Below are 23,888 nucleotides of genomic sequence, written 5' to 3'. Positions count from 1 at the left end.
GTTTGTCTATATATGTCTGCGTGTGTGTTTGTCTATATGTGTCTGTGTGTGTGTGTGAGTACCTGTGCGTGCTTGTAACTATTTGAATGTTTCAGAACAACTGTACAAAGTGACAGTACAATGTTAGTCATCGCTCTCAGCCTGTGCTGGAGTGCTTTCCACTGCTTGGTTATGGAGCAGGACAACATTGCCGTGACCCCGTAACCATCAGAGAAAGCACCTCAGTGCAGGAGTGCGCTGCATTTAATCTAATGGCAATAGATGCCGACTGCTTTGTATCATCTAATGCAGGGATCTGAGATCAGCGCTGCAGAGGCTAGGGGGCAGCAGTGAGGTGGAAGAGAGGATGCTCCAGAAAATCAAACAACAGGTAATAAGGCCAAAAATGTCTTTATATATTGCCCGCACCTGATCTCGCTGACAATACACTGCCATCGAGACTGGGTGGGTCAGACACTGTCCTTTCAAAGACTGGGTGGGTCAGTGGGTCAGACACTGTCCTTTCAGGGACTGGGTGGGTCGGTGGGTCAGACACTGTCCTTTCAGGGACTGGGTGGGTCGGTGGGTCAGACACTGTCCTTTCAGAGACTGGGTGGGTCGGCGGGTCAGACACTGTCCTTTCAGAGACTGGGTGGGTCGGCGGGTCAGACACTGTCCTTTCAGAGACTGGGTGGGTCGGCGGGTCAGACACTGTCCTTTCAGAGACTGGGTGGGTCAGTGGGTCAGACGCTGTCCTTTCAGAGACTGGGTGGGTTGATCTTTCAGAGACTGGGTGGGTCAGTGGGTTAGACACTGTCCTTTCAGAGACTGGGTGGGTCAGTGGGTCAGACACTGTCCTTTCAGAGACTGGGTGGGTCGGTGGGTCAGACACTGTCCTTTCAGGGACTGGGTGGGTCAATGGGTCAGACACTGTCCTTTCAGAGACTGGGTGGGTCGGTGGGTCAGACACTGTCCTTTCAGGGACTGGGTGGGTCGGTGGGTCAGACACTGTCCTTTCAGGGACTGGGTGGGTCAGTGGGTCAGACACTGTCCTCTGAGGGACTGGGTGGGTCGGTGGGTCAGACACTGTCCTCTGAGGGACTAGGTGGGTCGGTGGGTCAGACACTGTCCTTTCAGGGACTGGGTGGGTCAGAGACTGGGTGGGTCAGTGGGTCAGACTCTGTCCAATCAGAGACTGGGTGGGTCAGTGGGTCAGACACTGTCCTTTCAGGGACTGGGTGGGTCGGTGGGTCAGACACTGTCCTTTCAGAGACTGGGTGGGTCGGTGGGTCAAACACTGTCCTTTCAGGGACTGGGTGGGTCAGTGGGTCAGACTCTGTCCAATCAGAGACTGGGTGGGTCAGTGGGTCAGACACTGTCCTTTCAGGGACTGGGTGGGTCGGTGGGTCAGACACTGTCCTTTCAGAGACTGGGTGGGTCGGTGGGTCAAACACTGTCCTTTCAGGGACTGGGTGGGTCGGTGGGTCAGACATAGTCATAGAGTCATAGAGTTATACAGCACAGAAAGAGGCCCTTCGGCCCATCGCGTCCGTGCCGGCCATCAAGCCCTGTCTAATCTAATCCCATTTTCCAGCATTTGGTCCATAGTCTTGTATGCTATGGCATTTCAAGTGCTCATCCAAATGCTTCTTGAATGTTGTGAGGGTTCCTGCCTCTACCACCCTTTCAGGCAGTGAGTTCCAGATTCCAACCACCCTCTGGGTGAAAAAGTTCTTCCTCAAATCCCCTCTAAACATCCTGCCCCTTACCTTGAATCTATGCCCCCTTGTTATTGACCCCTCTACTAAGGGGAAAAGTTCCTTTCTATCTACCTATCTATGCCCCTCATAATTTTGTGCACCTCAATCAGGTCCCCCCTCAGCCTTCTCTGCTCCAAGGAAAACAACCCAGCCTGTCCAGTCTTTCTTCATAGCTGAAGCGCTCCAGCCCAGGTAACATCCTGGTAAATCTCCTCTGCACCCTCTCCAAAGCAATCACATCCTACCTATAGTGTGGCGACCAGAACTGCACACAGTACTCCAGCTGTGGCCTTACCAACGTTTTGTACAGCTCCATCATAACCCCCCTGCTCTTATATTCTATGCCTCGGCTAATGAAGGCAAGTATCCCATATGCCTTTTTAACCACCTTATCCACCTGTTCTGCTGCCTTCGGGGATCTATGTACATGCACACCAAGGTCGCTCTGATCCTCTGTCTTTCCTAGGGTCTTACCATTCATTGTGTATTCCCTTGCCTTGTTAGTCCTCCCAAATTGCATCACCTCACACTTTTCAGGGTTAAATTCCATTTGCCACTGTTCCGCCCATCTGACCAACCCATCTATATCGTCCTGTAGCCTGAGGCTTCTCTCCTCGCTATTTACCACCCCACCAATTTTCGTGTCATCTGCGAACTTACTGATCATACCTTTTACATTCCCATCCAAATCATTAATGTAGACCACAAACAGCAAGGGACCCAGCACCAATCCCTGCGGTACCCCACTGGACACAGGCTTCCAGTCACAAAAACAACCTTCCACCATCACCCTCTGCCTTCTGCCACTAAGCCAGTTTTGGATCCAATGTGCCAAGTCACCCTGGATCCCATGGGCTCTTACCTTCCTGACCAGTCTCCTATGCGGGACTTTATCAAAAGCCTTACTGAAATCCATGTAAACCACATCCACTGCACTACCCTCATCCACACACCTAGTCACCCCCTTGAAAAATTCAATCAAATTGGCCAGGCATGATCTTCCCTTGACAAAGCCATGCTGGCTATCCCTAATTAATCCTTGCCTCTCCAAGTGGAGACTAATTCTGTCCCTCAGAATTTTTTCCAATAATTTCCCTACCACTGATGTTAGGCTCACTGGACTGGGTGGGTCGGTGGGTCAGACACTGTCCTTTCAGAGACTGGGTGGGTCAGACACTGTCCTTTCAGAGACTCAGTGGGTCAGACACTGTCCTTTCAGAGACTGGGTGGGTCGGTGGGTCAGACACTGTCCTTTCAGTGACTCAGTGGGTCAGACACTATCCTTTCAGAGACTGGGTGGGTCGGTGGGTCCGACACTATCCTTTCAGAGACTGGGTGGGTCAGACACTGTCGTTTCAGTGTTGGGTGGGTCGGTGGGTCAGACACTGTCCTTTCGGGGACTGGGTGGGTCGGTGGGTCAGACACTGTCCTTTCGGGGACTGGGTGGGTCGGTGGGTCAGACACTGTCCTTTCAGAGATTGGGTGGGTCGGTGGGTCAGACACTGTCCTTTAAGGGACTGGGTGGGTCGGTGGGTCAGACACTGTCCTTTCAGAGATTGGGTGGGTTGGTGGGTCAGACACTGTCCTTTAAGGGACTGGGTGGGTCGGTGGGTCAGACACTGTCCTTTCAGAGTTTGGGTGGGTCAGTGGGTCAGACACTATTGATTCAGGGACTGACTGGGTCAGTATGTCAGACACTGTCAATTCAGAGACTGGGTGGGTCAGACACGGTGGATTACACAGTGAGCCACTTCTAAGAACATAAGAAATAGGAGCAGGAGTAGGCCATTCGACCCCTCGAGCCTGCTCCGCCATTCAATGAGATCATGGCTGATCTGATCTTGGCCTCAACTCCACTTTCCCGCCTGCTCCCCATAACCCTTGACTCCCCTGTTTTTCAAAAATCTGTCTATCACCGCCATGAATATATTCAATGGCTCCACCTCCACAGCTCTTTGGGGTAGAGAATTCCAAAGTTTCACGACCCTCTGAGAGAAGATATTCTTCCTCATCTCCGTTTTAAATGGGCGACCCCTTATTCTGAAATTATGCCCCCTAGTTCTAGATTTCCCCCATGAGGGGAAACCTACTCTCAGCATCTACCCTGTCAAGCCCCCTCAGAATCTTATATATTTCAATATAAGATCACCTCTCATTCTTCTAAACTCCAATGAGTATAGGCCCTGCTCAACCTTTCCTCATAAGACAAGCCCTTCATCCCAGGAATCAACCTAGTGAACCTTCTCTGAACTGCCTCCAATGCAAGTATATCCTTCCTTAAATAAGACCAAAACTGTAAGCAATACTCCAGGTGTGATCTCACCAACGCCCTGTATAGTTGTAGTAAAACTTCCCTAATTTTATGCTCCATCCCCCTTACATAAAGGCCAATATTTCATTTGCCTTCCTAATTACTTGCTGTACCAGCATGCTAACTTTTTGTGATTCATGTACGAGGACACCCAGATCCCTCTGTACCGCAGCATTCTTTAGTCTCTCTCCATTTAAATAATATTTTGCTTTTTTATTCTTCCTACCAAAGTGGATAACCTCACATTTTCCCACATTATACTCCATCTGCCACCTTCTTGCCCACTCACTTAGCCTATCTATATCCCTTTGCAGACTCTTTGGGCTGGATTTTGCCAGGACCGAGGAGGCGGGTTTGAAGACGGGTCAGGTGGAAAAGTTGCCAAAAATGGCGTTGGGCTCCTATCCCGCCTCTAACCTACCTCTGAGTAACTTTCCCAATTGCGGGCTTGCAGACCCTGTTTCGGCCCCGCTTCCAAGAGGCGGGATAGGCCCTTAAGGCACTTAACAACCACTTAAGTACCTCTATAATGCCATTTTGAGAGGCCTTTCAGAGTTTGCCACATTTCCCGCGTGCTGCCCGTCTCCCCTGTCGGGTTCACAAGTGGCTGGCTTACTAACAGCTGCAGCTCCACCATAAAACAGATTTTTCAACAATGATCATTTGCAGGTGGCAGAACTTTCTTTTCTCAGGTCTTGGAGAACTTTTTGCAGGTCTACTGATTTTTGAAGTTTTGAAGCTGAGATCCATCTCCACTGTGACCTCCTGGGAAACCCCTCTCCCCACCTTGACTGAGCGCTTCCTCAACTGAGTTATATACCTGCAGCATGGCAACCATTTATTTCCTTTCCTCCTGGACCTCAGATTTGGACGAAGACCAGCTGCGGCAGCACCAACAGCAGGAGCAACAACAGGAGCGCAAGCTGCTGCTCACCCACCTGAAGTTGCACAGGCCAGAAGGCGCCAGCGCAGGGAAGGACGTCGCCGCAGGAGATACCCCCCAAACAGAGTCTACAGACAGAGGATCAGCTACCTCAACATGACTGAGCAGCAGTGCCAAAGGAGGCTCAGACTTTCGCGAGAGGTAGTGGGTGACCTCTGCGCAATGCTGCAGCAAGACCTGGAGCCCAGAGGAGCAGGTGGACTCCCCTTACCAGTGTCCGTCAAAGTCACCACCGCACTCAACTTTTTTGCTTCGGGCTCATTCCATGGATCAACAGCAGACATCAACAGCGTCTCCCAGGCGGCTGCACACAGTTGCATCACGCAGGTAACCGATGCCCTCTTTGCCAATGCGCACAATTACATCAACTTCTACAAGGATCAAGCAAGTGTAACCGCGCGTGCGGTTGGATTTGCTAATATGGCAAGCTTTCCAAGGGTGCAGGGCATCATAAACTGCACACATGTGGCCCTTAAGACACCCCATCACAATCCAGGTATTTTTGTCAACCGCAAGGGCTTCCACTCCCTCAACGTGCAGCTGGTGTGTAACCACAATAAAGAAATTTTGCATGTTTGCGCCAAGTACCCTGGCAGTTGCCATGACTCCTTCATCCTGCGGCAGTCTAGTGTGCCTCCGCTTTTCAGTCTGTCAGACCAACTTTGCGGATGGCTACTTGGAGACAAGGGCTATCCCCTGAAGACATGGCTAATGACGCCATTGAGGAGGCCATCCAACGAAGCTGAGGAACGCCACAACTCCAGCCACATTTCCACCAGATCCATTATCGAGCAAACCATCGGCTTGCTGAAGATGCGATTCAGATGCCTTGATAGATCAGGTGGAGCCCTGCAGTACTCAGCAGCCAGGGTCTCCAGAATCGTTGTGGTCTGCTGTACACTTCACAACATGGCACAGCGTCGTGGCTTGCAGCTGCCTGAGGTACAAGTGGCTCATCGCATAGCCTCTGCAGATGAGGAGGAGGAGGAGGAGGAGAGCAAGAACAAAGAGCTTGCGGAGGCGCATCAACCAGCGGCAGCAGCACACGAGAACATTGCTGCCCGGGATGCAAGGGATGCACTGATCTTGGTCAGATTTTCTTAGGTTGCCCAATCAAACACATTTGGCTCGCACCTTCTTACCACACCATCGACAATGGACAAGAACCTGCAGCTTCCTATCACACTGACCACCATACTGACAATTCCAAGTCACCCTGAGCCCTCAATGTGGAAGTCCCATTTGCGAAGTGACACAGCCCACAACTTCAAAAGTTTGCCATCAAGTCATTTTATAACATTAATTCACGGATGGCATTTCACAATTAAACACAACAAAACACCCAAGTGACTACCCTTGTGACTGCTTGTGCTTTATCTTCTTCTTACGCGTGCTCCTACGTGGTACTTCTGCTGTGGCTTTAGCAGATGTGGAGGCCTCTTGCTCACTTTCATGCTGCTCCTGCCTCGACACCTTTGGCGGGCGTCATAGAGTCATAGAGTTTTTCAGCACAGAAAGAGGCCCTTCGGCCCATCGTGTCTGCGCCGCCCATCCCTCCCTGTCCAGTCTAATCCCATTTTCCAGCATTTGGTCCATAGCCTTGTATGCAATGGCATTTCAAGTGCTCATCCAAATGCTTCTTGAATGTTGTGAGGGTTCCTGCCTCTACCACCCTTTCAGGCAGTGAGTTCCAGCTTCCAACCACCCTCTGGGTGAAAAAGTTCCTCCTCAAATCCCCCCTAAATCTCCTGCCCCTTACCCTGAATCTGTGCCCCCTTGTTATTGACCCCCCTACTAAGGGGAAAAGTTCCTCTTTATCTACCCTATCTATGCCCCTCATCATTTTGTACACCTCAATCAGGTCCCCCCTCAGCCTTCTTTGCTCCAAGGAAAACAACCCCAGCCTGTCCAGTCTCTCTTCATAGCTGAGGCGCTCCATCCCAGGTAACATCCTGGTGAATCTTCTCTGCACCCTCTCCAAAGCAATCACATCCTTCCTATAGTGAGGCGACCAGAACTGCACACAGTACTCCAGCTGTGGCCTCACCAGCGTTTTGTACAGCTCCATCATAACCTCCCTGCTCTTATATTCTATGCCTCTGCTAATGAAGGCAAGTATCCCATAAGCCTTTTTAACCACCTTATCTACCTGTTCTGCTGCCTTCAGGGAATTATGTACATGTACACCAAGGTCCCTCTGACCCTCTGTACTTCCTAGGGTCCTACCACTCATTGTGTATTCCCTTGCCTTATTTGTCCGTCCAAAATGCATCACCTCGCACTTTTCCGGGTTAAATTCCATTTGCCACTTTTTCGCCCATCTGACCAACCCGTTAATATTGTCCTGCAGCCTGAGGCTTTCCTCCTCGCAATTTACCACCCCACCAATTTTCGTGTCATCCGCGAACTTACTGATCATACCCTTTACATTCTCATCCAAATCATTAATGTGGATCACAAACAGCAAGGGACCCAGCACCGATCCCTGAGGTACCCCACTGGGCACAGGCTTCCAGTCACAAAAGCAACCTTCGACCATCACCCTCTGCCTCCTGCCACTCAGCCAGTTTAGGATCCAACGCGCCAAGGCCCCCTGGATCCCATGGGCTCTTACCTTCTTGACCAGTCTCCTATGCGGGACCTTGTCAAAAGCTCTGGGGTTGCGAGCCTGTGAGGGCTCGCCAACAGTCTGCTGCTCCTGCGGCTGTGCAGGGGTTGAGACGCCGATCTCAGTTGGGTGAGGACTTTGGTGGGGCTCTGACCGAGGGCTCTGCAGTGGCATGGTCATGTGAGCCCTTGGAGAGGAGCCCCCACTTCCTTGTTGTCTGCCACCAACTTCCCTCTCATGAGTCAGGCCCACTTCAGAGCTTGCAAGTGGCTTGACAGCACCTTGCTGCACTTCAGGGGGGCTATGAGGACCTGTTTCTGCACTGGCAGTCCTACTCCAGAGGACTTCCATGAAGCTCTGGTTTCTCTGCTCAATAGCTGCCCATCGCTCCTCCAGAGATGTCAGTCTATTCTGAACAATGACCATGTTTTCAACACTCTGGCGACTTAGCTCCTCCATGGCCGTAGCCATCCTTTCCACGGAGGTTGCCATCCTTTCCATGGTGATGTGTTCATGTGCCAATGCCTCCACAAAAGCTCTGCTCATGTTAGTGATGGACTCCTCCATCTGCTCCACACTCGCAGTGACCCTGGAGACAAAACCTGCCAGAGACTCCTGCACCTGTTCCTGGAGTTCCAGCACCGCTATCCTTCTGGATGGACCCGGAGGCACAGGGTCGACATGCAGCTGAGCCGAGCTGGGAGAGTCCTGCGCCCTCCCACGAGGACGCTCCACTGCTGTCCCTGTCTCCACAATCTGCTGATGCTCACTTGTGAGCTGTGATACACCAGGTGACAACACTACTCTATGTCCCGAAGGTCCCATTGAGTGTCTGCACTGGTGCTGGGTGCGCTTAATTCTGCTGACGCTGCGCCCTCAGTGGTTGCAGCTTCCTCTGAGGAGTCTTGTGGCTCAGGCTGTTCCTCCTGGACAGTGGGGAGGGGGGCTGTCGATGGTCCTGTGGGGGAGTAAAGGAGTTAGACATGTGAGATAAACGTTGCATGCACATGGAATTGTGCAGATGATCATAAGTCGATGTGTTAGAGCATCAGAATCACTCATGCAATGTCAATGAGAGAGATGCAAAACTATTCTGTCACCAGCTTGCTCTGATGTGCCCATCTGTCTGTCCGCCACTTGCGCATCCTCCTCAGCTCCCACGATCTCCAGGGCTGCCTCCTCTGCGCTGGTGAGCTGGGCTATTGAGGGTGGCCCTCCTCCTGTCTTCGCCCTTTCCCATTTATTGTGGGCTCTCTTTTCCTGCAATGAGGGACACAAGTGGAGTTTGAGTGAGAATGAAGGAGTGAGTATAGAGAATCCATAGCATAGATGCTTAGAAGGACACAAAGAAAGAGTGAGGTCCCAATACCAAGGGCCCTCCCTGTGTGTTGTAAGTTGTTGTCATAGCATCACAGTGATAGGGAGTGTGAGGGTTGCATAGTCGAATAGTTAGGTGAATGTGTACATAGAGAGAGAGGGAATGGTTAAGGGTGCAGGGATCTAAGGGTCAAGTGGGATGTGGAGGAGGAGGTTGACAATGAAGAGTGCTGGTGATGAGAGGCGATGGGGAGTAGATTGAGGGTCATGGTGATGTAATACTCACTCTTCCTGTGCGGAGAAGGTCATGAAACCTCTTTCTGCACTGCAGCCAGGTTCTGCTGCACATTGAGATGGCACTGACCTCCTGTACCACTTGCAGCCACACAGCTTTAGTCTGTTGGGGAGGTTTTTTCCTCCCAGAGGAAGGTAACAGCACTTCCTTCTGAGCTCTTGCTCCCTCCACCAGAGCTTGGAGGGAGTCCTCCTCAAAGCAGGGTGCGCACTTGGGCCTTGAGCTTGACATCTGAGCACCACTAATCCCTCACAGGTCTCTCCAAAAAAAAGTTGTAAGGCAGAAAATGAACCAAGACTGCTTGCAGGCCTTAAATGCAGCTGCATAGATGACATCATCAGAGGCGAGTTTCAGGTCCAAAAGACTCATTGGGCCAGGGGTTCCCACACGCTGGAAATCAATGGCCCAATTAGGGCAAAATCATTAAATTATCCTGCCTCACATCGGAGGCGGTGGCAGGACCCGCCGACCACTTGACCCCCCCCCCCCCCCCAATGACAAAATCCAGCCTTGTGTCCTCCTCACAACTTGCTTTCCCACCTATCTTTATATCGTCAGCAAATTTGGCAACAGTACACACGGTCTCTTCATCCAAATCATTAATATAGATTGTAAATAGTTGAGGCCCCAGCACCGATCCCCGTGGCACCCCACTAGTTACAGTTTGCCATCTGGAAAATGACCCATTTATTCCGACTCTCTGTTTTCTGTTAGTTAGCCAATCCTCTACCCAATCTAATATATTACCCCCAACACCATGAGCTCTTGTGCAGTAACCTTTTATGCGGCACCTTATCGAATGCCTTCTGGAAATCCAAATACACTACATCTACTGGTTCCCCTTTATCCACCCTGCTTGTTACATCCTCAAAGAACTCTAGTAAATTTGTCAAACACGATTTCCCTTTCATAAAACCATGTTGACCCTACTTGATTGTATTATGATTTTCTAAATGTACTGCTACTATTTCCATAATAATGGATTCCAGCATTTTCCCAATGACAGATGTTAGGCTAACTGGCCTATAGTTTCCTGCTTTCTGTCTCCCTCCTTCCTTAAATAGGGGTGTTATATTTGCGGTTTTCCAATCTGCTGGGATCTCTCCAGAGTCCAGGGAATTTTGGTATATTGCAACCAATGCATCCACTATCTCTGCAGCCACTTCTTTTAAGACCCTGGGATGCAGGCCATCAGCCTTTAGTCCCATTAGTTTGCCAAGTACTTTTTCTCTCGTGATAGTGATTGTTTTAAGTTCCTCCTTCCCTTTCGCCCCTTGATTATCTACTATTATTGGGATGCTTTTAGTGTCTTGTACAGTGAAGACATATACAAAAAAGTTGTTCAAAGTCTCTGCCATTTTCCTGTTTCCCATTATTAATTCCCCAGTCTCATCCTCTAAGGGACCAATGTTTACTTTAGCTACACACACACACAGACACACAGAAACCCCACAGTGCAGATAGAGGCCATTTCGGCCCATCGAGCCTGCACCGACACATATCCCACCCGATCCCCGTAACCCCTACACCAACACATATCCCACCCTATCCCCGTAACCCCATGTATTTAAACCCCCTAACACTAAGGGTCAATTTTTATCATAGCCAATCAACCTAACCCGCACATCTTTGGACTGTGGGAGGAAACCGGAGCACCCGGAGGAAACCCACGCAAACACGGGGAGAATGTGCAAACTCCACACAGACAGTCGCCCGAGGCCGGATTCGAACCCGGGTCCCTGGCGCTGTGAGGCAACAGTGCTAACCACTATGCCACCGTGCTGCCCTTTTTATATACTCTATTCCTTTTTATATACTCACTGTCTTTTTTTATATTTGTGCTAGTTTACACTCATAATCTATCTTCTCCCTCTTTTTTAGTCACCCTTTGCTGGTTTCTAAAAATTTCCCAATCCTCTGGCCTACCACTAATCTTCGCAACATTGTATGCCTTTTCTTTCAATTTAATACCATCCTTAACTTCCTTAGTTAGCCACGGATTGTTCATCCTTCTCATAGAGGCCTAGAAATTGGGTATAGCCCCGCTTGGGGCGTTAGAATTGGCGCAGCGCAAATTTTATAGCCAGACGCAACTTATCGCCACCTCGCGCAATATTGGGTTGCAGCGCCCCAAAGGTGATTGAGGCATGAGTTCAGGCATTACACGGGGCTCCTAAGGCGCTAACATGCCGGTGCAACCCAATATCGGGGTGGGCGGGCGCAGCGCAGGTGCTCTCAATTACCGATGACCACGAGACTTCCAGGCGCCGGCCAGCTCTTAAAGGGGTGGGTCAGGCAGCTCCAGCATCCACACTCTGCGCCTTGTAGGCCTGCAAATCGGCGCAGGCCCTTCTCTGGCGCAAAAAACTTGGAGCAGATGGAGAGGGTGAGGCAGAGAGCAGAGCGCTTCACCAATGAGTCTCTGGAGGAATTGGTGGCCGCAGTGGAGCGCCGGCGAGATGTCCTCTACCCCGACAATGGCAGGAGGCCTAATCATAAGGACTACCGACGAGCTTGGAGGGATGTTTCTCAGAGGGTCAACTCCAGCAGCATGGTGACCAGGAGCCCTGTGCAGTGCAGGAAGAAATTCAACGACCTCACTCGGGTCGTGAGGGTGAGTGGTGTTTATGTAAACTTATGCATCCCTCCATTCGCACCTGACTTTATGGATACAGGGTGCGCTATGCCCCAATGGCCATCTGTCAGCAAGCACCCATGGCCCTTTCTGGTCACACACATGCACATTTGACTCAGGGCATCATGTGAGGGCTGTTCCACCATGGGGGGCATGAGATGATAACTCAGGGCATCATGTGAGGGCTGTTCAACCATGGGGGGCATGAGATCATAACTCAGGGCATCATGTAACATCACTTCCCATCCTTTCCCCTGCAGGCCAAGCTGGCGAGAAACCGCAAGGACCAGCTTCGCACCGGAGGAGGTCGTCCTCAACTGCAGCCTCTGACGGATCTCGAGGAGAGAGTCCACCAGATTGTGGGAGGACGTCTGAGTGGTCCTGTCACCACTGCAGCTGCCGACCCCATTGTCCACAGCGATGGTGAGGTTCTCAACTATTACAGCTGTCTCCTTCCACTTGTTTCCCCCGCCAGCATGCTTTCTCACTGTAGACCCATGTCATAGCATTGCCGCACTCTTGCATCCCTTGCTGCCAAACTGTCCTTTTGCTAAAGCCACTCTTCAACCTCCCTGCTTTCAGATGCTGCATCACCAGCTCGGGAGCCGGCCCCTCAAGCTGCCAGTGCCAGTGCCTCCGGAGGCGACGAGCAGGAGGAAGCCGGACCATCCGTGCCAGCCTCGGGAGCCACCGCATCTGGAGACTGGGGATAGTAGTTCCCTGGAGGGGAGGGGGGGGGCTCTGATGAGGAGCCAGTTGCAGGAACCAGCGGCCTGCAGCAACGCGAGGGGGGTAGGGACGCTCGGGGGCCGTCTCCCCGGAGGGCGAGGCAGGCCACCATGACTGCTGCACAGAGTGCAGAGGAGGTGCGTAGCCTTGCCGAAATGAGCGCCCAGGCCCAGCTCAGGCACACTGAGCTTATGGCTGCAGTGGGGAGGATGCCTGAGTCGATCGACACACTGGCAAAGAGTGTGCTGGACTTTGGGGCAGCAATGGAAGGGACTGTCCAGGGCTTCGGGGCAGCAATGGAAAGGTCTGTCCAGGGCTTGTCCGAGGCAGTGGAAAGGACTGTTCCGGCCTTGTCCGAAGCAGTGGAAAGGACTGTCCATGGCTTCTCCGAAGCACTGGAACCTGCCACGCAGGTCCTCACTGCTGCCACGCAGTCACTTGCTGGCCTCGTCCACACGCAAATTGAGGCCACGCGAACACTCACTGCTGCCACCCTAGCTGCATCAGGCAGGATCACCCCAGGCCCTTGCAGCACCACAGCAGGCCATGAATCTGTGGAGCAGTCGATTGTGGTTGATGATCTGGTGCGGCCCCGTCAGAGTGCCAGTGTGTCGGCCGACCACGGTACAGGTGTCCTCTCTCTGCATGTGAGCATTCCTGATGCCACCGCTGGAACGTCAGCAGTGCAGCTGCCACCACCTGCATGGCAGACTGCTTCCAGGCATGCCCAGTTGGAGCAGCCAGCTTGCGGGCCCTCCAAGCCCAGAGGTCGTCCAGGCTGTCCCTCAGGGGCTTCAGCGCTTCCAGACACTCAGCGGGCGTCCCCCAGCCTTGACGCAGCCACTGGGGTCCAATTACAGAGGAGCTGCAGGGAGGGAAGCGGCCGACCTCGTAAGAGGAGTCGGTCTCCATCAAGGGGTCAACAGTAGAGGGAGGTGCTAAGACGTGTCTTTTTTCGAATTGAAGGCCGTCCACACCTGCTGTGTTTGTTTGTTATGTTTTGGTTAGTCTCGCCGGGTTGTCAGACAGTTATCTGTTAGTTTGTTAGTTATGATTTCTGTTACCATTACATTGTCATGCTGGAAGGAAGCACTTGTTTGAAAATAAAGAAAATGTTTTATTTACAATGGAGCTGTAGACTATTTACAATCATGGTGGCCTTCATAGGCTTACTGCGAACCGAAGGGCGCTGTTCCAATCACAACCAGCATTCCGTCCGAGGGGCCTAGAACCGAGTCCTTATGAGCCTCTGACGAATGGCCCTTCCAGTTTCTGGAGCCCCCCCATCTTCCTCCTCCTCCTCCTCCTGATCCTCCTCATCCGCATGCTCCTCCTCCTCCTCCTCCTCCTCGTCCGCCTGCTCTGCTGCACCTTGAGGGTCGGCTGGCATTGGCTGGGTGCGTCGGATGGCCAGGTTGTGGAGCATACAGCAGACAATGACGATGCGCGCCACATGCTCTGGCGAGTACTGTAGGGCGCCCCCCGAATGGTCTAGACAATGGAAACGCTGCTTCAGCACACCAATTGTGTGCTCCACAATGTTCCTGGTTGCCTGATGGCTGTTGTTGTAATGCTCTTCTGCCGGGGTGCTGGGCAAACGGAGCAGGGTCATGAGCCATGGGCAGAGAGGATAGCCCTTGTCGCCAAGAAGCCAGCCTCGTGGGTGAGCCGGGGCCTCAAAAAGGTCAGCCACTGAGGTCTGCTGCAGGATGAACGCGTCATGGCTGCTGCCAGGGAATTGTGCGTTGACCGCCATGATCATCTGCTGGTGATCACAGACCAGCTGTGTAATGATCAATAACATGTCATTCTATAGTGGACACTAGGTGGAGCCATAGAGCTGTATATAGCTGTATGTATAAGACTACACTACCCAGCTGTATGTATGTTAAGACTACATTACCCATGAGGCACTAGGCTACCCACAAGGCAGCAGTCAAGATGGAAGCCTCTACAGATACAGTACCTAGTCCACATGTGTTCAATAAAGTAACTAGCAAAAGCTAGCTGTGTTTATAATAAGAATGAATGTCTATTTACTAATGAACATAAGATGGTACCAGGATGGTGAAGATCTGCTAAAAATTGTGAAAAGCGACATGGAGAATTTGAAGCCACCAGAGCGTTTGAAACTCACAGGAAATCTTGACTACAATTGGCAGACTCTTAAACAACAATTCAAACTCTACATTGCAGCCATCGGATTTGGTACGAAGCCAGACGCAAGGAAGATAGCGTTGCTGCTTATGGTTGCAGGCCCACAGGCGATAGAGGTATTTAATACATTTGTATTTAATCCAGAGGAGAACAGAGAAAAATTAGAAGATGTGCTAAAAAAATTTGATGCACATTGCTCTCCCAAAAAGAATGAGACCTATGAAAGATACATCTTCCGTTCTCAGACACAGCAGCAAAATGAGACTTTTGATAGCTTTATAACTGATCTGAACTGAAAGCACAGACATGTAATTTCTCTGAGCTCAAAGCATCCATGAGTCGTGACCAGATTGTGTTTGGTATTCATGATAAAAAAAGTCAGGGAACGTCTGTTGAGAGAAACCGAACTAAATTTGGAAAATGCGGTGAAAATATGCCAAGCCAGCGAGCTAGCTCGAAAGCACGCGAAGACTTTCAGTGAAATCAATAATGATGCGATTGTAATGAGTGATAATGCTGCTGTCGGTGCTGTGTCCTACAAGGGGAAGAAACGTGGGCAGAACAGAAATGAAAAGCAATCGGAGGATGAAATTTTTAATTGTAAACGCTGTGGTTACAAACACCCGTTAAGGCAATGCCCAGCGTTTGGAAAAATGTGCACAAAGTGTAATGGAAAGAATCACTTTGCCAAACAATGCTTTTCTAAAGTAAAAACTAAGAAAGGGCAACGAGTTAATGTAATTGAGGACACTGATTTAAGTGAGACAATTTTTGTACGAATGGTGTCATGTGACGATATCAAAAAGGATACAGAAAATGTGCAGCCCTCAGAAATGGACAATGCTGAACATAAAGTTAATGCAGTAAAAGTGGACAAATGGATGATCCCACTGCAGGTAAATGGAGCATTAGTTACCTTGAAACTAGACACTGGGGCAAAAGCAAACTTAATCAGTATGAGTGACATTAACAATATGAAAGAAAAGCCCAAAATACAGAAAAAGTCAGTACTACTGAAGGACTATAATGGACATAAAATAGATAGATAGCTTAGGTGTATGCAGACTCAGTGACAGTCAAAGACAAAGTGCATCATCTCATGTTTTCTGTTGTGGCTGAAAGACTTGATTCACTACTGGGTGACAAAGCTTGTGAGGAATTAGAACTGGTCAAGAGAGTCTACCATATAAACTGTGCCATAAGCAGACCAGATGACTCGGTGGATTCTGTAGTGAATGATTTCCAGGATGTGTTCAAAGGATTTGGAGTTCTACCATTCACTGACAAGATCCAGCTAAAGGAGAATGCTCAGCCAGTGGTACATGCTCCACGAAGAGTTCCAGCACCCCTGCGTGACCGGCTCAAGAATGAACTGGACAGAATGACCACACTAGGAGTCATCAGGAAAGTCGAAGAGCCAACAGACTGGGTTAACTCCATGGTATGTGTAAAGAAAAAGAACAATGATCTAAGAATATGCATGGATCCAAAGGACTTAAATGCAAACATAAAACGTGAACACTACCAGATTCCCAAGCGAGAAGAAATCACCAGTGAAATGTCAGGTGCCAGATACTTTACAAAGCTCGATGACTCACAAGGATTTTGGCAACTAAAACTGGATGAAGAGAGCACCAAATACTGTACCTTCAACACACCATTTGGCAGGTATTGTTTCCTCAGAATGCCTTTCGGGATAATATCTGCATCTGAAATCTTTCATAGAGCGATGGAACACATAATTGAAGGTCTGGAAGGAGTTCGGGTCTATGTTGATGACATCATCATCATCTGGGGCTCCACACTGAAAGAACACAATGAGAGACTGCCTAAAGTGCTACAGAGCATACGCCGGAATGGACTGAAGCTCAACAAAGCCAAGTGTCAGTTTGGCGTCCAGGAAGTCACTTTCCTAGGAGATAATCTATCTGGTAAAGGAATAGAGCCAGATATGGAAAAAGTAAATGCCATACTCAAAATGCCCCGACCCACTGACAAAAAAGGAGTGCTACGCATCATGGGGATGATAAACTTCATTGGAAAGTTCATTCCTAACTTGTCAGCCAAGACAGCCTGTCTGCGAGACCTGCTACATAAAACAAATGAGTTCGCATGGACAGAAAGACATGAACAAGAGTGGATAAACCTCAAAACAGTGCTGACAACCACACCTGTACTCACCTTCTTTGACCCAACAAAAAGAATCAAAGTGTCAACGGATGCATCAAAAGATGGCCTAGGTGCGGTCTTGCTACAAGCAGAGGGTGAAGATTGGAAGCCTGTTGCCTATGCCTCCAGGTCTATGACTGATACTGAGTGTCGATACGCCCAGATTGAAAAGGAATGTCTAGGCTTGGTAGTTGGACTAGAAAAGTTTCATGGCTACATATATGGACTTCCCACCTTCACAGTTGAGACAGACCACAGCCCACTGGTTGCCATCATAAAAAAGAACCTGAATGAGATGTCTCCAAGGATTCAACAACTCATGATGAAGCTGCAAAGATATGACTTTGAACTGATCTACACACCAGGCAAATACATAGTATTAGCAGATGCACTATCCCGAGCACCCACAATGAGTCATGTGAGCTCTACTGAAGAAGACGTGGATGTTCATGTGAGTATGGTCACTGCTGCGCTGCCCATGTCAGACACAAAATCAAAGCAAATAGCAGAAGAAACAGTAAAAGATACAGTATTACAAACAGTAATAGAGAACATTCATCATGGTTGGCCAAAAGGTTCCTGTCCAAAATATTTTCACATAAGGTCAGAATTGAGTGTCGCAAGTGGACTATTACTAAAACAGAACAGAATAGTCATTCCACAGGCTCTACGTCAAGACATGCTCAAAAGGATTCATGAGGGACACCTCGGAATTGAAAAATGCAAAAGGAGGGCAAGAGACAGTTTATTGGCCTGGCATAAATAAGGACATTGAGAACATGATAGGCAAATGTGAGACATGTCAGAAACACCAAAACAAACAAGCAAAGGAACCAATGATAGTAGCTGACATACCAACAGCACCATGGCAAAAGGTTGGTATGGACCTTTTTCATTTAAATGGTAAAGACTATCTAATAGTGATTGACTACTATTCTAACTATCCTGAGATGGCGCTGCTCTCAAGCACCACAGCAAGCAGTGTCATAATGCATGTGAAATCCATCTTCGCCAGACATGGAATTCCCAGGATTGCCGTTAGCGACAATGGTCCGTGCTTCAACTGTAAGGAGTGGCAACAGTTTGCAGCACATTATGACTTTCAGCACATCACATCCAGTCCTTTGTATGCTCAGTCAAATGGTAAGGCAGAGAAAGGTGTTCAAGTTCTCAAGCAGCTACTGAAGAAAGCGACAGAAAGCAAGTCTGATCCTTATCTCGCCCTGCTGCGCTACCGAGCCTCACCTTTAGACTGTGGTTCTTCACCTGCTGAACTACTAATGGGTCACAAGTTGCGCACCATGCTACCCTGCTGTGCAAAAGAACAGCAAAGTGAGGAACTGAGACAGAGACTTCAACTGTTAAAGCTGAAACAGAAATCATACTATGACAAGTCATCCAAAACTCTAAAACCATTGAGAAGGGATGATGTTGTCAGGATTGAGGATCCAGATGCATGGAACAGGAAAGCTACAGTTCTTGAGGAAGTAGGACCAAGGTCATACACTGTTAGAACTGAGGAAGGACAGATTCTCAGGAGGAACCGCCATTCCCTCCTAAAAACACAAGAGACTATTCAAGACCAGATTGATGACAATGCCGCAACTGCATCTTGTCATTCACCGCCAGAACAATCTCATGAAGACACATCAGACTTACCCGTGTTGAGAAGATCCACACGTGAAGTAAAGAAGCTTGATAGACTTAATCTTTGAGTACAATGTAAAGCTTTGAAAATGTGTTGAGTGTTTTGAAAATGTTTATGTTTATAGAGCACTAACAAAAGTGTTACTGATATTATCTTTATTGTTTTCTTGAAAGTTGATGGATATTGATTTTGTTAAACCTCAAAGGGGGATGTAATGATCAATAACATGTCATTCTATAGTGGACACTAGGTGGAGCCGTAGAGCTGTATATAGCTGTATGTATAAGACTACACTACCCAGCTGTATGTATGTTAAGACTACATTACCCATGAGGCACTAGGCTACCCACAAGGCAGCAGTCAAGATGGAAGCCTCTACAGATACAGTACCTAGTCCACATGTGCTCAATAAAGTAACTAGCAAAAGCTAGCTGTGTTCATAATAAGAATGTCTATTTATTAATGAACATATTAAGGGAGTGGAACCCCTTGCGGTTGCGGAACTCCTCAGGATTCTGTAATGGCGCCCGCAAAGCCACGTATGTGCAATCAATAGCCCCCTGCACCATGGGGAAGTCCGCAATAGCCGTGAAGCCCTGCGCGCGCTCCCCTTGCTTCTCCAGGGTCACGGGGAAGGTGATTAATTCGCACCTCCTTTTATAGAGGGCAGCTGTCACTTGCCGGATGCAGCAATGCACCGCAAATTGTGAGATATTTGAGATGTCCCCAGTTGCTGCCTGAAATGAGCCGCTGGCGTAAAAGTTGAGGGCAACAGTGACTTTCACGGCCACCGACAGAGAGGTGCTGCACCGTAGCCGCGGCTGCAGATCCTGAGCAAGCAGGTGGCACAGCTCAGTCACAACATCCTTACCAAATCTGAGCCTTCGCAGACACTGTTCCTCCGACATGGTAAGGTATGAGACCTGCTGCCTAAAAACCCTGGCAGCGTATGGTCGGATTTGGTGACATCCATTGGCCCTCCTCCTTCTGGCCAGTCCTGGCCCTCTCTCCCTCCATCTCTGTGCCCTTGCCAGTTGTTCAGCCAGGATGATGTTCCCCTCCAAAGCAGCTCCCATTATTCTGTCAGACGAGTAAGACGCAGTAATCTCTCAGGATCAAACTGTTCTGGACAGGGCTGAAGGTCCCAAGGCTCCTCTGGCTCAATGAGAAGAACTCTCTGCAACTGAAGGTCTGCAACTCTCTCCAGCAGCGAGCAGGATGGCCAGGCCAAATGGCTGCTGCTTTTATACTAGTGCTGTCCCCTTTAAAGAGCACCCCCCGAGTCTGAGAAGGACCTGGTAACATTCCATCCAACTGTCACTAATAGCGCCAGGCGGAACGGAGGGGGCGCCACTGAATTTCCGGTCCGGGGCGCCAAAAAGGCATTGCACAATGAAATGATGTCATAATCTGGCTGCGCCCGCGAGCGGGCACAAAGAGTTAGTACCGGCGCTAAAAGGCTACTCAATATGGCAGGAAGCGCTGGGATCACTGCGCCCGGCCGAAAATTGGGTAACGCCCCAAATCTCGGGCTCATTAGGCACTAATCGCTGGCGCAACCAACCGAATTTCTAGGCCAGAGTCTTTCCTTCTCACTGGAATATACCTTTGCTGAGAGTTATGAAATATCTCCTTAAATGTCTGCCACTGCTTTTCTACCCATTAACCTATTTTCCCAGCCCACTTTAGCCAACTCTGTCTTCATACCTTTGTAATTGCCTTTATTTAAGTTTAAGACACTAGTTTCAGACCCAAGTTTCTCACCCTCAAATTGAATGTGAAATTCAATCATGCTATGATCACTCTTCCCTAGAGGATCCTTTACTATGAGATCATTCATTAATCCTGCCTCATTACACATTACCAGATCTAAAATAGCCTGCTCCCTGGTTGGTTCCACAACATATTGTTCTAAGAAACCATCCTGAATATACTCTATGAACTCGTCCTCAAGGATACCTTTGCTAATTTGATTTGTCCAATCTATATGAAAATTAAAATCGCCCATGATTATTGCATAATTCTCTTGATGTCTGACACTGTAGATATTCTTCAAGCCTGACCCCGTGGTGACCGTGTACGTGAGGGCCTCTCACATCTGCTTGGCCTACTGACTGTTGTTGGCGTGACCCTTGATTGTACAGGGAGCAGTAGGTTGTGCCCCCCTCATTGTTTACACTCATTGTACATCTTGGTTTCTGTCGTCTGCGTCCAACTCTGAAATCATGTGTGGTTTGTAGCTGGATTGGGTGCCATTTATACCAGGTAACTGGCTGGTTCACTGGTTGAGCAATGTTGTTGTGGCTGCTTTCACGTTCTCTGCTCAGTAGTACGTTTCTTTTAGCGCCCCTACCACCCCGGGCGTTGAGAGTGTGCAGAGTGAAGCTGTGGGTTCCTACAAATGAATTGAATGAAAGGGCCAAAGTTAATCTCCTGTTGCACACATTGTCCACGCACAAAAGGTAACATCACACTGGCAATGCCAAGACCACACTGCCTGTAGGTACACCTATCTGCATGTTGATTGGCTGATCCCAGTAGTCCCCTGCTGTTGCCCAAAAGCACCTAGAGTTTTAGAAGTTGAGTACCAGGCCCCTCTCTCTGAGATTGGGTCCAGATCTGGACGTACCGTTTGAAGTCTGGTTCAACTGAACCGGTCCAGAGTACCGACGTGCACACTGCTCCTCACTGAAGCAATATGCGGGGATGTTAGCACTGGATCAGCTAATACTGAGTCCTGAAGGCCACCCTCCATGGCCTTGCTCCTCCCAAGTCATATGACTCTATGATGCTATAATCGTTGAGTCTGTCCGTGGACCCCACAACATGGGTTTTACATAAAGTCGAATACCTTTGGAGCAAGATGATCAGCTAAGAAATGATTTCCTCTGGTGGGAGAGTCCAGATCAAGGGGACACAACAAATTAGAGCCAGGACGTACAGGGGTGAAATCTCTTTATCTGATTATCTCCCACGCTACTCATCAAAGGAAACCGGCCAGAGCTTCAAATAGAACAAAATAACGTTCTCTGAGAATGAAGTCAATCCTAAGCCGATTTCACCTTCCATGTTGATAGCAGCTGAAGTAGTTAATGAGCAAAAGGACCATCACTGTTGGCTCCGTGCCTTATATTTACTCCCAGGAGAAAATGTGAAGAAGAATTGCATTTCTATAGCACTTTTCACAACCTCGGGATATCCCAAAGTGCTTTACAGCCAATGAAGAATTTTTGAAGTGTAGTCACTGTTGTAATGTAAGAAACGCAGCAGCCAATTTGTGCACAGCAAGATCCCACAAATAACAATGTGATAATGACCAGATGATCTGTTTCAGTGATCATAGAATTATAGAAGGAGGCCATTTGGCCCATCGTGTTTGTGCCGGCCAAAAAGGAGCTATCCAGCCTAATCCCACTTTCCAGCTCTTGGTCCGTAGCCTTGTAGATTACGGCACTTATCCAAATACTTTTTAAATGCAATGAGGGTTCCTGCCTCTACCACCCTTTCGGGCAGTGAGTTCCAGATCCCCACCACCCTCTGGGTGAAAAAGATTCTCCTCAACTCCCCTCAGATCCTTCTACCAATTACTTTAAATCTATGCCCCCTGGTTATTGACCTCTGCTAAGGGAAATAGGTCCTTCCTATCAACTCTATCTAGGCCCCTCATAATTTTATACACCTCAATTAAGTCTCCCCTCAGCCTCCTCTGTTCTAAAGAAAACAACCCCAGCCTATCCAATCTTTCCTCATAGCTAAAATTCTCCAGTCCTGGCAACATCTTTGTAAATCTCCTCTGTACCCTCGCTAGTGCAATCACATCCTTCCTGTAATGTGGTGACCAGAACTGTACGCAGTATTCTAGCTGTGGCCGAACTAGTGTTTTAAACAGTTTAAGCATAACCAACCTGCTCTTGTATTCTATGCCTCAGCTAATAAAGGCAAGTATCCCGTATGCCTTCTTAACCACCTTATCTACCTGGCCTGCTACCTTCAGGGATCTGTAGACATGCACTCCAAGGTCCCTCTGTTCCTCTACACTTCTCAGTGTCCTACCATTTATTGTGTATTCCATCCATTGCCTTGTTAGCCCTCCCCAAATGCATTACCCCACACTTCTCCGGATTGAATTCCATTTGCCACTTTTCTGCTCACCTGACCAGTCCATTGATATCTTCCTGCAGTCTACAGCTTTCTCCCTCACTATCAACCACACGGCCAATTTTTGTACCATCTGCAAACTTTTTAACATGCCCCCTACATTGAAATCTAAATCATTGATATAAACCACAAAAAGCAAGGGACTTAGGGCTAAAAATTGAGTAGCGCCCCCTTTGGGGTGCTAACTTCGCCGGGGCGCTACTTTTAGCGCTCCGGAAAAATAAGCACCCCCGCGACAGAAATTGAGTGGTAGTGCCCCAAGAGGGAAGCATGGCGCTACTGGAAGGGAATATCGTGGCGCTCTGTGGCACGTCATGCCGTGGTATTGCAGGCCTTCCTTCTCTTCTTAAAGGGGAGGGGCCTTGCGCAGCATGACCCAGCTGGGTCCCTGGGGATCGGGAGTACTGGCAAAAGAGCCCGGCACTCGAGAGAAGTGCCGGACTCATGGAACACAGCCAGCAATCCGCGGGGGGGTGGGTAAGGAGGCTGGGGTCGGGAGTGGAGGCAGGTGCTGGCAGGCGGCCAGCAACAAAAATGGCCGCCCCCGCACCTCACCTTTAAATAGCGCCTCCCCGGCCGCAGGCAAGCCCCCCTGACCCCGTCGGACATAGCGTCCGGCGGTAAGTCAGTGGGCGCTCCTGAAGATCGCGGCTGGGGCACTGCGCACCGTGATGACGTCATCGCCGGCGGCACAGCGCCGTGGGGCGCTACCAGTTACCGCTGCCGCTAACCTCCCGCTGAATTTCACGGGAGGCGTAGGCGGCGCCGCATCTGGGCGCTAGTTGCTTTGCGCCCCCTTAGTACTGAGCCCTGCAGAACCCCATTGGAAGTAGCTTTCCAGTCACAAAAACACCCATCGACCATTACCCTTTGCTTCCTGCCACTGAGCCAATTTTGGATCCAATTTGCCACTTTCTCTTGGATCCCATGGGCTTTTACTTTTCTGACCAGTCTGCCATGTGGGACCTTGTCAAAAGCCTTGCTAAAATCCATGTAGACTACATCAAATGCACTACCCTCATCAACTCTCCTTGTTAACTCCTCAAAAAATTCAATCAAGTTAGGCAGACACGACATTCCCTTAACAAATCCATGCTGACTGTCCTTGATTAATCCATGCCTTTCTAAGTGACGATTAATAATGTCCCTCAAAATTTTTTCCAATAATTTGCTCACCAC

At 49.4% G+C, this 23,888-nt stretch overlaps 1 protein-coding gene across 1 annotated transcript in view; it reads left to right on the top strand.

Moving 5' to 3' along the window:
- The window catches only part of heatr4 (HEAT repeat containing 4), a 102,002-nt gene that overhangs the window by 71,247 nt on the left and 6,867 nt on the right, over nt 1-23,888 (top strand). The window contains exon 4 of the mRNA XM_086003826.1: nt 292-370. Within this exon, the coding sequence (XP_085859952.1) occupies nt 292-370 (79 nt within the window). The remainder of the gene's footprint in view (nt 1-291; nt 371-23,888) is intronic.

Source organism: Somniosus microcephalus, chromosome 12, assembly GCF_052327205.1.
Source record: "Somniosus microcephalus isolate GS21.2 chromosome 12, FLI_Smic_1.0, whole genome shotgun sequence".
Lineage (NCBI taxonomy): Eukaryota > Metazoa > Chordata > Chondrichthyes > Squaliformes > Somniosidae > Somniosus > Somniosus microcephalus.
Note: the sequence above shows the minus strand (reverse complement) of the source record. Positions and strands in the feature narration are given on the sequence as shown.